Source organism: Haplochromis burtoni, unplaced genomic scaffold, assembly GCF_018398535.1.
Source record: "Haplochromis burtoni strain Fernald_Lab_line unplaced genomic scaffold, NCSU_Asbu1 Contig_593, whole genome shotgun sequence".
Lineage (NCBI taxonomy): Eukaryota > Metazoa > Chordata > Actinopteri > Cichliformes > Cichlidae > Haplochromis > Haplochromis burtoni.
The window spans coordinates 42,714-57,481 of NW_024582954.1; the positions used below are offsets into that span (position 1 = coordinate 42,714).

Consider the following 14,768-nt stretch of genomic DNA (forward strand, 5'->3'; position numbering starts at 1 on the left):
GACTAAAACTGAAGTTTCAAGTTTGATGAGCAAATTGACTTACACCAAAACAAAAACAGCAAAACTTTCACCTTTGAAAGCGGGAATAATTTCACTTTAAGTTGATGGACTCAGATCAATAGCCATTAAAAATAGAAATGCAGTTCTGTACAAATTGACATTCAAGAACACAAATAGATTAAATGTTGTATTTCACAAATGCTCACGAGAGACTGTTGGCAAAACAATAACAAAAACAAATCATTTTGTAAGATCACATGATGTATTATGATGAATGACTGTGTAAGAAAATAAGCAGACTTGTGTTATTTTATTATATAGATATGCTTTTATTAGAAATAAGACACATTCATTTTGTGCTCTGAAAACTGTACATTAACAAAAAGGCGACCCCAGTGAAATAAAAACAGGAGTGAGGGGAGATGGGAGGAGAGAGAGAGAGAGTGTGTGTGTGTGTGTGTGTGTGCCAGGGTGGGGCGCAAATCAGAGGTCAGAGGAAGCAGGAGCTCAGAGGTCGGCAGTCAGGGTTTTTTCGACAAATACAGATCTGAGGGAGTGACTGGCGGTGATATCAAAACACACACTGTTACACTGTGATACAGAACACTCGTATAGTCCAATACCCTGAAAGGACAGGGGGAGGGGAAGGAAGGACTGGTATCAGAATAATCATGTTCATATTTATAATAATGATGACAACTATCCCCAAGCACAGTAAGAAAGATATTTATAGGCTAAAATCCATTCTGTAGAACTCTGTTGAAATAATTACAATGCTGTACATCAGGACTCCAAATGAGCCTTGTGCTTTCTCTGTGTGCAACCACCATCCTTTATATTACTCTACCTTGTATGTGTCATTATCTGTAATCATCATAACATATATATCGATAGATCTATGGATTTACTCATCTTCCATTTTTTCAGTGCGCGCACACACACATATACACACACAGTAATACCTTTTTCCCCTTAGCATCATGTTTGCATTAACTGTATCAAGCCTGCTTGTACATCAAGAAACTGACCCAACCAACTCGTGTTTGCTGTACTCCTTTTGGACGTCCACGTTGTCCCTCTTTTAGGCGGCATTGAGGTTGAAAAGCGAACAGAGCGCAAAGCCCGCCGGCATGCACTCCACCATCTCTGAGGTGTCCGTCGATGAGAAGGCAACTTTCCATTTTGGCTCAACGTGATGGTTTTGATTTCTTTTTCTCACTCTCCCCTGTTTTTTCCCTTGTCGCTGCAGGGCGAGCCTTGGCCTACTATCGTGAGGGGTGGGATAAGGCGTTAGAGATTGTTGGGGAGCAGGGAGCGGCACTGAGGGGCACATATGGGTGTATGTTTGGCAGTCTGCCTCCTCAAATGCCGTGTGAATTTTTTCTTCCCAAGTCTTATGTTGAAAAAGAGAGAAATTCAGAGGCATGTTGAGCTGCATACAACATCAGAATTTGGTCAGGAATAAAGAGAGCAGAACAGCAATGCAACAATACTCTCAACAGTGAAAATAAAGAGACATAATCATGATTATTACATCGTAACCATTTAATACAGGGGTAAACATCGTGTGATTACCTTTGCTATGCTGTTTATTACATGACTTAATGATGCACATATAGCAGCTTTGTCTGCTACTTTGGCAATCTGTCTCCAGCGTAAGCCTGAAGATCATATACAGGAAGATGACCAGTAATTGGTGACTTCAAAAACATCAAATGAAACAGAGAATGAGACACCGTTATCTCATTCTCTCTTTAATTCATTAACTTGATTTTCTGTAATCGTGACTCTTTTCCTTGCCCTCCTTGCCCCCTCACGGTCTTGGCTACATCCACCCTTTGAATAGAAGTACACAGTAGGGCAGTATGTGTGTCGTGTGTCTGCTTGGTTGTCTGAGAGCTCTGGAGCGAAAGTGGAATTGTTTAGTGTGAGCCAGAATCTGGGTCACACCTCTGTCTGCAGGTCCATGATCTCCTGGCCCACAAGAGGAATGGTTGCACTGGTCTTCTCCCACTCTACTGTCTGCAGCTCAAGAGGGGAGGCCGCCACTGTCTCCAGGTCCTTCCGCACCCAGGACGGGGGTGAGTTGGTCTTACGAATGCCTTCCCACGCCCTCTTGCTTGGGGTCTGCTGTTTGTCCTGAGGGGAAACGGACATAAGAAAAAAGTTGGTTTGTCTCATCTCTTAGAATCGCTGATGTACTTTAGCTATTTTGGGGGCTCTTCCTCACCTTTTTCAGTCAATTTATTATACCCTTACAGAATCAGTCTAGCATTTCAAATTGTTAACGTTCAACCGGTCACCAGAGACCCATCTAGGGTTACTGGCAGAGTTATGTTAATATGAAGTTATATGAAAAAAACAACAACATAAAAAAAGTCATGCCAAAATGAATGTGTGAGACTTCACTCCTCTATCACTCCTCTATCTCCTTAAAACTATGCCAACAGTATTTAATAGGTTGATAAGCAAAAAACCCAACCCTAACCCTTACTTAAAGATCCCCAATGATCCCCAATGAAGCTGAGATTAGCATTAGGACACTTTGTAGCACAGTTTTGTAGAAGATTTTGTCTACCTCTTTCTAAATGTAAAAATACTGGCGGCAGCTAGTGGTACCGTACAGCCTAAACTAGGTCATTTCAATTCACAAGATTTTCAGGAAATTTGACCTTTGATCTTGACCTTGAGGTCGAGGTCACTGAAATGCAAACTTGTCTGAGATTTTGAGTGGACACACCTTTGGTATCAGTTTGAAACTCCTATATTGCCTTATTTTCGAGTTTTCGCATTCACAAACTTGGGTGTCCAAACTCCCTTCCCACCCACCCACCAGGGTGACGACAACACCCAATGTGCATTTGTAGGTAAAACCTTCAAACTCACAGTTTTGTAAGCTGAACATCATAAACTGTAATAATTGTTATTTAAAGTGAACAACAAAGTTCTCAAATTTTACATGCAGATGGGTGACAAAGAAAAAACACAATATCAAGTCTCGTTAGGCCACTATACAGTGATAAAAACCACATGCTCTTTACTTCTGACCTCTAGTTGAAGTGTGGAACACGAGTTCTTTAAAGCATATACTCTCATTTGGTGTTTGGATAACAATAATGGAGAGTGCTGTTTAACCTGGATTGGGATATTTATTTTCTTTGTTAGTCAAGGCTTTGTGCTTCAACCGTTGTGAGTGCTCATATAAAACAGTAATTGAAGCATTGTTTGGCTCGTCTTCCACTCAAATTGAACTGATCGATGTCCACCTACTTCAGTCAGATCATGGAGAGATATAAAGAAAAAAATTATCACTGGATTCAAGTAAGGCAAGACAGCAAAGCTGTTGTAAATCAATAAGTTATTACTATATTAACAGCAGCCTATCATATTGTGCTGCCATTTGTTCTAATGTGATGGATGGACAATGGAGCCGTTCCGTAATCTGTGTTTGATTTACTGAAATTCAGCATCATATAGACTTGGCAGCAAATCAGGAACAAACAGAATATTTAACCTATATATTTTCTGCATTACTTATTTACATACAGTCTGCACTGCTGTAACTGTAATGCACTGCTTTGTTTGTTAAAGTACAACGTATACTTCATCGAGTTTGCATGTATTCTCTCTGAGAATCAACTAATAAAAGGAATCAATACAGAAACATCACCGCTTTCTTGCAAAGCCATGAGCAAATATTATGTGCATAAGTTGCCATAGTCATTTATCCAGTATAAAAGAGATTTATGACATGAAAACTCTTACATGTGTCATAGTACGTTACTCTGGTAACTTAAGGTCAGAGTATATGATTCACATCAATGGCATGCTATTCAAACCATTCAGTAGGTTTACTGAATGGTTTGAATGATGAAACACTGTTCAGTGAGTTATTCTGGAAGAGACCCCTCCCACCAGGACAGAAAGAAATGTTTCATCATATGATAAAGGAGACCACTCAGGACAAGTGTGTATTGACTTGGTCCCCTCTATCAGGACAAATGCACCCAAATCCACCCCACAGCATAACAGACCTAACAGATGCATTCTTGTAGGTGTTGATGCTTCAAATTGTTCTTAGAATTTGCCACACACCTATAGTTTATTAGTTGGAAATAATTCTGAGAGAGTCATTTGTAAACAAACTGTAAATGCCAGAGTCCTCATGTGAGCCTTCACTGTCAAAGGGGTCAGTCCATACAGAACACAAACAGAACCTGTCAATTCTGTTTATGTGAGAAGTTATGAGACAGAATTACCTCTCTGCTTGATTCCAAACTTGCCCCTCATAGTTTCATTCTTTATGCAAAGCTAAGCTAATCACCTCTCAGCTCCAGCATCAATGTGAGACAATGCCACATGAGTTCTTATCCAAATTTCATTAGCAGAAGCAAATATATTATTCGCCTACTTCCTAAAACAATACCTATACTTATAACTCTAATGACCACAGAATGGACGTAGATTGTTGATTCAATCTATACTGAGTAGATGCAAAATGTTTAATTACAGTTGTGGTCAAAAGTTATTATGGTCATGATTATCATGGTAAATTAGGACTTTTAATGATTTCTCTTGACTGTTCTTTTTCAGGATGGAATGACTATATAGCACACATTTTTTAATGATTTAAAAAAAAATTTGATGTTTCAAAAGCATAAATATAGGTCAAATATATACATAAACACCCACTAATATTTCATTAAATGTCCATTAGCAAGTTTCACCTCGACCAGATGATTTGGTAGCCATCAACTAGCTTTTGGCATAATTCTGATATTTCTTGGAAGAACTGGTAGAGTTATTTAAATCAGGGGTGTCAAGCTCATTTTACATTGCGGCCCACACTTTGACCTTAAGTGGCCAGACCAGTGAAACTCCCCATTCTGTCAATGTAAAGAAGTTACATTTTTAATAATTGTTCTATATGGCAAAGAAAACGCTGCTGTGACAAAGAAAGAAATCTGTCAGCACGACTCTTTTGACGTAAATTATAAGAAATAAATGTGCAAAATTATGGAAAAAAAATCTGGTAGCTCATTGCCCAGACTGTCCAGCTTTTTGTTTGTTTTAACTGTTCAGGTTGTAAAAAACCTGAACGACCATAAGGGAGGTTTTCATCAGTAGGAGAAACTGCAGTTAAAAGTCCAAAATTTCTGCTTGTGCTTGTTTGTGGTGAGCAGCAGATCAAACAAGTTAAGAATTATAAATTGAGTCAGGCCTGTGAGACTATGAAGAACACACATGAGGTCTAAGGCCTGGACAAGTCTGAAACCTTTTGACTTCCACACTGCAAAATGGCTGAAAATAAAAACGGGTTTCATTTTTATAAATTCTGTACTCAGCTTTGCAGTCTTGTTTTGTCTCTGGAACATCTGCACCCCATCCTTCTTTCACATAATGGTATCATCCCGGTCTGTCTTTGCATGTGATTGGCCGCATGGTGTGCGGCCCTCCCCTACCTTGTATGGATCTCAGCAGGGCTGAAGATTGGACTTTCACATAATGATGAGCCACTAATAACTGATATATGAAATTATATTGCAGACTGGATCTCGAGTCAGATATTGCTCCGGGCCATAGTTTTGACAACCCTAATTTAATTTTGATGGCTTTACTGAACCTGGCTTTTAAGCCTAGTCCACAAATTTCCAATAAGGTTCATGTTTTGACGCTTTGGGAAGGCCATTAGCCAAGCTTAAGGTTAGCCTGCTTTAAAAACGGAGAATGGGAGGTAGTTGTCCTTCTTCATTATTCAACTCAATATACAATATACCAGTACCACTGTAAGCATTATGCTACCATCACCATGCTTGACAGTTTTACAATCGTCTGATCAAATTTACTCTTCGAAACATTAAGACCATCAAAAAGGCAGTCGCTACCCTTTCTATCACAGCTCATGCTTTACTGAAGCAAGAAAGATGGTCAGGGCCATGGGACAGTCATACAATTCCTAAAAAAATAAACAGCCTCTGTGGAAGCATTTTATTACACAATCAAGGTTGTGATGGCTGGGTCAACTTTATTATCAGTTAAAGAACTGAAACCCATTTAACCAAAATTCAACATGTTGTGACTAAAATCTGATGTGTCGCTATCTGCTGCAGCAACAAGTGGCATTGTTGTCTAAATGTGTCAGCTCGTTATCCATGAAAACGGGGCATTTATTATCAACCATACACACAATTAGGGATGCTCCTAGCAGCATACTTCCAAGCTTATCAGAAGTTTACAAGTAACATTACACCCAGAGTGTGACCTTATGAAAGGAGCCAGCTGAAGCCGACCTTTCTTTTCTTATGTTCTCATGCCTGTGGGTGCACAATATTTATGACAAGCTAAAGTACCAAAGTACTTTAAACAAATCATCTGTCCCATTTAAATGTTTCACATCTTGGCATTAGTATGGAGGGAGGTGGGGGTTGCCCTGGTTGCACGCAGATCCTGCACCACCATTCTACATATTTTTTTTTGTTATTTTCAGAATCTATATATAAGCTACATTTACTACCAGCACTTTGATGTGGTACCTCCATTTCAGTTTCATAGCATCAATTTCAATTTTATAATTCTATTTCTGTCACAAATATTTACATATGAAACTGACTGCTTGGAAAGAGATGCTGCATCTAAAATTGCATACATACTAAAATTCAGTATTTTGTTCGCATGGACATCTACAACTTTTATGAGCATAAATGGTATACTTAAAAACAGGAACATGTCTCTTCCTTAGCAGCTGCCTTGGCCAAGCAGCAATAACAGAGAAAACACCAAAGAATTTTCAGCTAGTAGAAGAAGGATTCATTGAAATGCTTCTATCTAGGTAGCTCGGTGCAACCTTTGGTGTTATAATTTCATGTTATTGTTGATAAATTGTCTTTACTGCATAAGTCCTTGGTATATGCAGTCAGAGACTCAACAAATTGCAAATTCCACAGGTAAGAAGACAATTAGTGTCAAATCCTGTGTCATTTTTTGTCAAGTGAACTAATTGCTGCACTCATTAGTTTAAACTCATGCACAACACAATTAAGCACGTCGTTCACACAGTGTACGACATAGATATGTATCTCCGAAGTATCTGAATTGGGCAATATTATGTGTATCCGGTTCGGTTTGTAGTTGGAGATTATATGGCCATACACAAATAATGCCTATGCATAAGTTAACACTGTAACAGGGGTGCGCAGTGAATTTTCCCAAGGGTCCTTCCACATGAGAAACCAATACAGAATTCAGTACAGCACATTAATCATTTGACCTCTTTTTAAGCTTATTGGAGTGTCCCTCCCAGTTTCTCATGTGGCTCCTTTGGGAAAATTAATAGCACACTGCAATAGAAAAAAATGATAATTTTGAAAACGGCTGCACTTACAAATCAACAAGCAAGTGTGGTAATTTTTGCTAATTATAGAAGGAAAGGGGAACATTAGATATTAGGGAGGGAAGGGGCAGAACAGAATAAATTTAAACTCTTTACACTCATGTTGGTCTTGTCGCTGCTGGCAGAGGACACACTCCATCTTTTGGCAGCTTTGGCGTCAACAGGTGGAGATTCTCTATCCTTGTCTGCACTGTGAATCTTCCTGTTCAGGTCCTGAAACATGTCCTGGTGGCGTTTCCGGGTGTGCATTATTTTCTACACAGGGACATTGCACGTTATGTACAAAGTAAACAGCACAGGTGACCATCACTCCTACTTTAAAAATAAATGTATGCAAAAATGTTGTGCTTTGAAGTCTAAACAGCTCTGTAGGAATCAAAGAGACTAAAAATTACCTCAAAGTCAAGCTCTGCATAGCGTGATTTTCGTCTCTGGAGGGAGATGAGACAGAGAGATTAAAGATGTGTCTTGATATTGTGTGTTTATTGAGTAGCAAGTGTTTCACGGCAGTTTTTACTGCGTATGTGAACATTAGGTAGTTAGTAAAGGGCGTCTCTGGGACTCAGAGAAGAGCAGTGAGTCATGAGGGAGGAAACGAGGTTTGCTGCTGGTCATTTTGATCCTGCTGGCACAAGTTTGCAGTAAACAGATTGTGACCGAATGACCTTTCGGTCCTCAGTCACAGAGTGGTAAAGGAAGACCTGACCTTCAGGCTGCCTGGTTGCCGTGGCAGCTGCCGTCTCGCACCAAATTATAGAAGTGTGTTTTACCCCCAAGTGAAAAGACACCAGCAAGCAGAAGCCTGACTGCTCTGTGGCGATCTTATCCCGCCACTTCTGTCTGCAGTAGGAGCTCTATGAAAACTAACCTTTTCAAAGATGCCGCCATCACACGGGTGACAAAATGTTGAGATACTTCTTGTGATGTGAATTGGAGATTATAATGGCACTGACAGATATGTGAGATGGTGCATCTCTGTGGAGACCTAATTAATGTTGTTTTCTATTAGTCCACCAAGACAAGAAGAATCAATGCTGGCCATCTGTTTGCAAGCAAAATTACACAAAAACTACACAGCCCAATTTCATTGAAGCTGAAGTGGTGAAGCTCAGGGAAAAGGACAACTTGTTTTCTGTTGGATTGTGAGATGCAGCTGAAGGACTACACAGACCAGTGTTCCTCTTCTGTTTGTCGGCAACACATTTTACTGAAGAGCTGGAATCCAGAGAGCCTTCTGACCTCCTTTCTTAGGTGGATGAGGATCCCTTTGTTTAAATTTTGGGAGAATGTACTGTCTGAGTTTTAGCTTCGTCTCAAAAAAAGATAAAGCAAAAACTACCAGCCTGAAACCTGAACTATAGACAACAACGTATACAAACAAGTTTTGCTGCAGCCAAGTTTTTCTTTAAATTCAAAATCTTTCTTTTTTGCCCCTAGGTGATCCTCCTAACTCGACCACTCGAGCATCACTGATGCTGTAGTGGTCATACATCACCACATTTGGCAAGCACCATGCCACGTAAATGATTCCAGAAAGCAAATACAAAAAATGTCACTGGTTTCCCAATTTCTCTATATGAATGTCTGCAGACCATGCAAAATAACACAGTAGTGTAGCAGTCAGAATGTTTGGCGTCATTCGCTAATAGGAAAAAGCTACAGCACCTTTAGAGTTTGATAGCCCTTTAGTGAGAAAGTTATAATAAATCGATGTGATAAAAATGAAAGTGACATTCACCACAGTGATGCAACCCTAAATTCTCAAACAGGCAGTAAAAGAACATTGAGACTTGTGAATTATATTATCACACATGATAAATTCTGCATGATGTCCATTTCCACATCACTAAACCCATCAAAGCAACAACAAAGTCATGTACCCACCACCCTGCTGTTTGAGAAGCACTCTCAATAATTCATTCCAAATGTGTTTTTATGTTCTTTCTCTACAACTGTTTACAAAAAGTCCCCATGTCCTGGGGCTGTTTCACATTACAACCCTTCCAGAAAAGAAAGGGATTTTTGTGTATGAGCTACAGAACTCGAAGGCCTTGCAGAGTTGTATTGACAGAAACCTAGCAGTGGTAGACAAGATGGCAAATGCTTTGCTTGAAAAGAAGAGAGTGGTTTGTCTGTTGTTATTCCGATGGGAATACACAGAATTCTACTTTTACTGAGGAAATAGCAAAATTGTTCGATTGTTAAATTCATATTATCGAAACTATCAATACCAAATCATATTAGCAGATTAGGAAAGTCACTCAAATATGTGAGCATTCACCAAATAATCATAATAAAATGCCAGTCTCCGATACAGCCTACATCTGGTTGTTCATTTGAGAATTTATGATAAGCACAAAACACAACTCAGCATGCATGTATTATGTTAAATATGAAGTATGAGGCTGATAATTCAATACATTAAGAGGTTTTTCCGTCTTACCTCCAGCGAGCTCATGGACAGTGTGGAGACAGTCTCACTCTTGGACACCACTCCAGAATTTCCAGACTCTCCTCCGTCACACATGTTGTTGGCCACCTTGGAGTCTCTGGGCATATTCTGCAGGTTGTGCGCAGGTGAGTCTCTGTCAGAGCATGACACACTGACCTGGTCAGCAGGCAGGCTTTTCAGCCCAAAGCCAGGCACTGGCTCTCCGCTGACAGGGTTAGCCAGGTGGATAAGCCTGGTCTGAGGCAGCTGCTCAATGCTGATGTTGTACTTGGCTGTCTGCTCCTCTTTCCCCTTGGACGGTTTCAGGGTGCCCGTGTTGTTTGTCGGTAGAATGACATATCCCGGGCCTTTGCCAGCCCCCTCAGAGCTGCTGCCTTCACCGTTCCCTCGAGGCAGATCTCCATCCAGCTGCTTGAAGAGTTCGCCATCGCAGATGTAGATGGATTTGGCACCCGGCAGCTCGGTACTGATTCCTTTTGTGGCGCCTTTCTCCCTCCGCATCGTCAAAGTGTGGCTCGTATAGTCGGCCACATTCTGGAGGTGAACCTTGGCCATGCTGGCCGGCATGGTGTTAAAATTAGAACCTTTTTGAAGAGTGAGGGTCCCAGAGGAGGCCTTCTCCTCCCCCTGGAGGGATGAGCGCTTCATGGTGCCTAAAGAGACCAGAAAGAGAGAAAAGCTGTGTGAGATGCAATTTCTCCACCTGGGAATCCCAGGAAGAAACCAGCAGCGGAATGTGTGTAAGTAATAAACACACTACTTTTGCACTGTGTGAAACAAGGAGATTTTAAATCAATTATTAAATCACTGAAATTATAAGATTCTTCCCTCTACATCTGACAACCAATACAATCCTGGATGAGTCTCTTATTTTACTGCTGGACTGCATTTCAGAGCAACACACCTTGCTCTGGTTGAGCACCTTAACCTGATCTCTAACTGCTGCAGGTTGTGATCACAGTGGGTAACCAGAGCAAAGAGAAAAAACAAAACAAACAAAAAAAACCTCCAGTGCTGACAGATTCTCTCTGGGGAAGCAGAAAATCATATCCCGGCCAGCCCCCTAGCTGGTAGGAAAAATACAAGATGGAAGGACAAGGTTAGCAACTAATAAACTTCCAAACTAAGAGTGATGGGATTTTTTCAATTGTGGATGACACTAAAGACAAAAGAAAGAATAATGCTACAGTGACTTGTAAATGGACTGGTTCTTACATAGAGCTTTTAAACTCCATGAGCACTCAAAGTGCTTTACACAGCCATTCAAACAACTTTTTTCTATACTCTTCTATCTAACATTTGTACACATTCATACTCCAACGGATGCATCGGAGAGCAACTTGGGGTTAGTATCTTGCCCAAGGACATATGGCGTGCAGACTGGAGCAGAAGGGGATCAAGTACTGTTGATGACTTGTCAAAAATACCTGTGTTGCCTGTCTACATAAAGTCCTGGCCTATGACTTCAGTTTTGCCATCATTACTACATTGAATACCTGCTAAACACATCCAGAAATCCTAGAGCGAGAGAACTGGAGTGAAGAAAGTCAAACAAAGCCACACAGTATAGTATTTTTTCTCCACGTGAGGACATACAAGTGCTTGCAGTTCTATCAATATGCTCGTCTTCTAAAAGGTATTGCTTTAGTGCACAAAAAACCTGCAGACCTCTGTGTCGCTTTCCAGTGTAAAGTCCTGGAATTTCTTCACTAGATTTTCATTGGAAAATGCTTCCTACAGCAAAAGGTTGTAACCAGTTTTGACATGAGTAATGTAACATTCAGCTGGGTACGGCATGACCTTGTGGCCCAAGCTTTTTCACAATAACAGCATTTGGCATATGGCAGCAAACATATCCTGCACCAGGTCGAGGCTGCTGAACAACATCAGACAATGCTCCGTACTAAACATCCCCTGATCGTTTTCTGCCATTCCTGCTCCCTCTTGACAAACAATAAACATCTCTCATTTCTCTCTGCTCTTTTCTGTCTTCCCTTGCTTGAGCCTGTCTGCTTCTGAATAGCTTTTCTCTTCCAGACACTTTTCTTGATATCTTGTCTCAAGAGGTAATCAGATTTTCACTCCCAGTGGATTTTAGAGCATCAACCAGTATCTGATGCAGTGCTGTTGGGAGGGACTTAATTATACAGCATCAGTGTAGGAGAGGCTCAGACAGCCATATTTATCTGCATATAACTGCTCAGCACACATTCATCCCACTCCCGTCAGCCTGGGATAAACGGAGTTACGCAGCAGTGATGTGCTGCATCTCTTGTCAAAACAGCTCCTTGGCGTAGGGAGGCTGCTGTGATGTTGACTGTACGGCACAAGCGCAAAAATGAGAGGGAACACGGCTCACATCTGTTCCAACAACAACGAGGAATTTGACGCAGTCAAAATACAGAGAAGGAGGCACAAAGAGACATCTGTAGCATCTGAGAAACAGTCCCCAAAGTCAAATCAAATGCAAACACACAAACTCAAACACGCTCAACCTGGAGCTTACCTGATCTGCAAGCCATATCCACATCTTTCTCAAAGTCAGTCTGAGGACAGAAAACAATAAATATTAGATTAAGTGTGGAGACGTGGGAAAAATATCATATGGGGGGATTTTAAGCCTTTATTTGGCGACTGCAGTGAAGACAGGAAATGGGGAAAAGACACCAGGGAAATGGTCCAGCCTGCATCAATCAATGGAATACCTGCTCAGGGCACATGCACACTAACTTTTAGCTATCAAGTCAATGTGATGGTATATTTTTAAAGCAAAGGCAGATAAACATTGAGAAAATGAAGACTAATCAACAAAACTTAGATTCATTAATAATCAGTTTTATTATATTTTTTTTTATTTGGATACAAGCTGAAGAGAAAGAGCTTTGGGTTTTGTAGAATTTCTTCTTGTAAGTCACTCTGACCTCTTCCTAAATTGTTTTATTCTAATCATGATTCTAACACGATGCCATTTCCTAAACAATGCTTTGACTTCATTATTTTTAATAAATTTCTATTAGGTTAGTTATCTTGAGGGGTTTTTATAAATATTTTCAAGATCAGAATTTAAGAAAAAATATATATGTATATTTTCCATAAAATTAAACGTATGCTTTAGTTCTCTCGTGCTCTGAGATGAGAAGATCAAAATTTGGAGGACACAGGTCTTGAACCTTTTCAAGCTGTTTAGAAGTCAAAATTTCAAGAATGGAGCAAAAAGTGCGTACCCCTTTTTGCGCTTTATTATTCCATAGAGTTAGTTATTTTAAATATTCTCTCACATCATATCAAATTTCTCCAAATTTTAGCTCTTCATACCATTAGCTGAGCATGGCCATTCTGAAATGAACCTCCTGAATCTCCATTGGTGTCTTCCTGTCGGTCCACCACACGACACTTCACTGCCTCCTGAACCTGAGGCAAATCATCAGGGCATAGATCACGATCTTAATACAGACAGAGTAATAGGACATGCAGTCCTGTGTGAAAGTTTTAGGGAGGTGTGGAAAAAAAATGCTGTAAACAAAGAATGCTTTCAGAAATATAAATGATTGTTTATTGGCTCCAAATGTATTCTGCAGCAGGACGACGACACCAAACACACAGCCAAAGTCATTAAGAACTATCTTCAGCATAAAGAAGAACAAGAAGTACTGGAAGCGATGGTACGGCAGACAGAGCCGTGATCTCAAGATCATGGAGTGTGTCTGGGATTACATGAAGAGACAGAAGGAAGTGAGGAAGCCTGCATCCACAGAACATCTGTGCTTATTTCTCCAAGATGTTTGGAAGAACCACCAGCTGAGTTCCTTCAAAAACTGTGTGCAAGTGTGCCTAGAAGAAGTCACCCCAAATATCAATTTGATTTATATTTCTCTCTTGTTCACTCACTGCATTTTGTTGATTGATGAAATCAAATGATTAACACTTCTATTTTTGAAAGCATTGTTTGATAACATCATTTTTTCTCACCTGCCTAAAACTTTCGTCTTTTAAACATATACAGTACTGTGTAGAGGCTTTTAATGAATAAAGACGACAGGCTCGAGCGGATCTGACTCCACATTGGCTTAAGTGGGGTCAGTTTAGGATTCCCAGATAATAAAGTATACATCATACAGTTTGTCACATTTCAGCTATCAAACAATCTTTGATAAACTCTCCATGAGAGATGCCTTACAGGTTTTTCATTTTGTGAGAAATGACAATATAACTTACCTGCTTTTATTATGAAAGGGATAATTTTTTACACATTTCATACGTACGTTTGCATAAAAGTGAATGACGCTTTACTCTAAATGAGTCGAAACCAACATTTATGAGTCCATGTCTTGTTAAATAATCTAAATTCATCTTTCGGGGCTAGCATGGTCACATCTCTTAAATGTTCACTATCCAATGGGAAAATTTAAGTCAATGAGACTCAAGCAGACCCTAGTGGACTTGGAAAGTATCACCACACCTGACTGAGATGACATCCAGAATTGTATAATATGGTAGCTTGCTGTAGCTCAACATATTAAATCAACACATCACCCACTACAGTGGTAGTAGTCAGCAAAGAATCTCAGCTGTAAGTACTAGACAGGACGCACAACTACAAACAAAACAATAGGGTAGCGTTCCTATAATATACCTCTCTGCGAAGGATGCAGTGAACCATGACAATGACAAAGCCTTCCAGTGAATCAAACACAGCAAAAAGGATCTGGAAGAGCGCAGAACGCCGGTCGGTGATGGCCAGGACAGCTGACATCCACGTGAGAGCCAAGAGTGGCAATACCACACAGGAGCTCCACAGTGACGCCCTACAGAATGGAAGGGGAACTGTAGTCAAGAACAGTACAACCCAAACTTTGTGAAGGCAGGACTACAGTGATTCCTAGCCATTGCATTCTAAGATAGTTAGAATTATTAGCTGATTTTATA

At 40.2% G+C, this 14,768-nt stretch overlaps 1 protein-coding gene across 10 annotated transcripts in view; it reads right to left on the minus strand.

Moving 5' to 3' along the window:
* Positions 1 to 308: 308 nt before the first annotated feature.
* adgrb1a (adhesion G protein-coupled receptor B1a) overlaps positions 309 to 14,768 on the minus strand; it is a 207,670-nt gene continuing 193,210 nt past the window's right edge. For 9 of the 10 annotated variants that reach the window (XM_042214604.1, XM_005948362.3, XM_014329598.2 and 6 more), the window contains 7 exons: positions 14,476 to 14,647; positions 13,158 to 13,253; positions 12,349 to 12,388; positions 9,834 to 10,495; positions 7,786 to 7,821; positions 7,487 to 7,645; positions 309 to 2,139 (listed from right to left, as the gene is read on the minus strand). In XM_042214604.1, coding sequence (XP_042070538.1) covers positions 1,945 to 2,139; positions 7,487 to 7,645; positions 7,786 to 7,821; positions 9,834 to 10,495; positions 12,349 to 12,388; positions 13,158 to 13,253; positions 14,476 to 14,647 — 1,360 coding nt within the window. In that variant the 3' untranslated portion in view covers positions 309 to 1,944. The remainder of the gene's footprint in view (positions 2,140 to 7,486; positions 7,646 to 7,785; positions 7,822 to 9,833; positions 10,496 to 12,348; positions 12,389 to 13,157; positions 13,254 to 14,475; positions 14,648 to 14,768) is intronic. The other variant, XM_005948363.3, reaches the window with a different exon arrangement.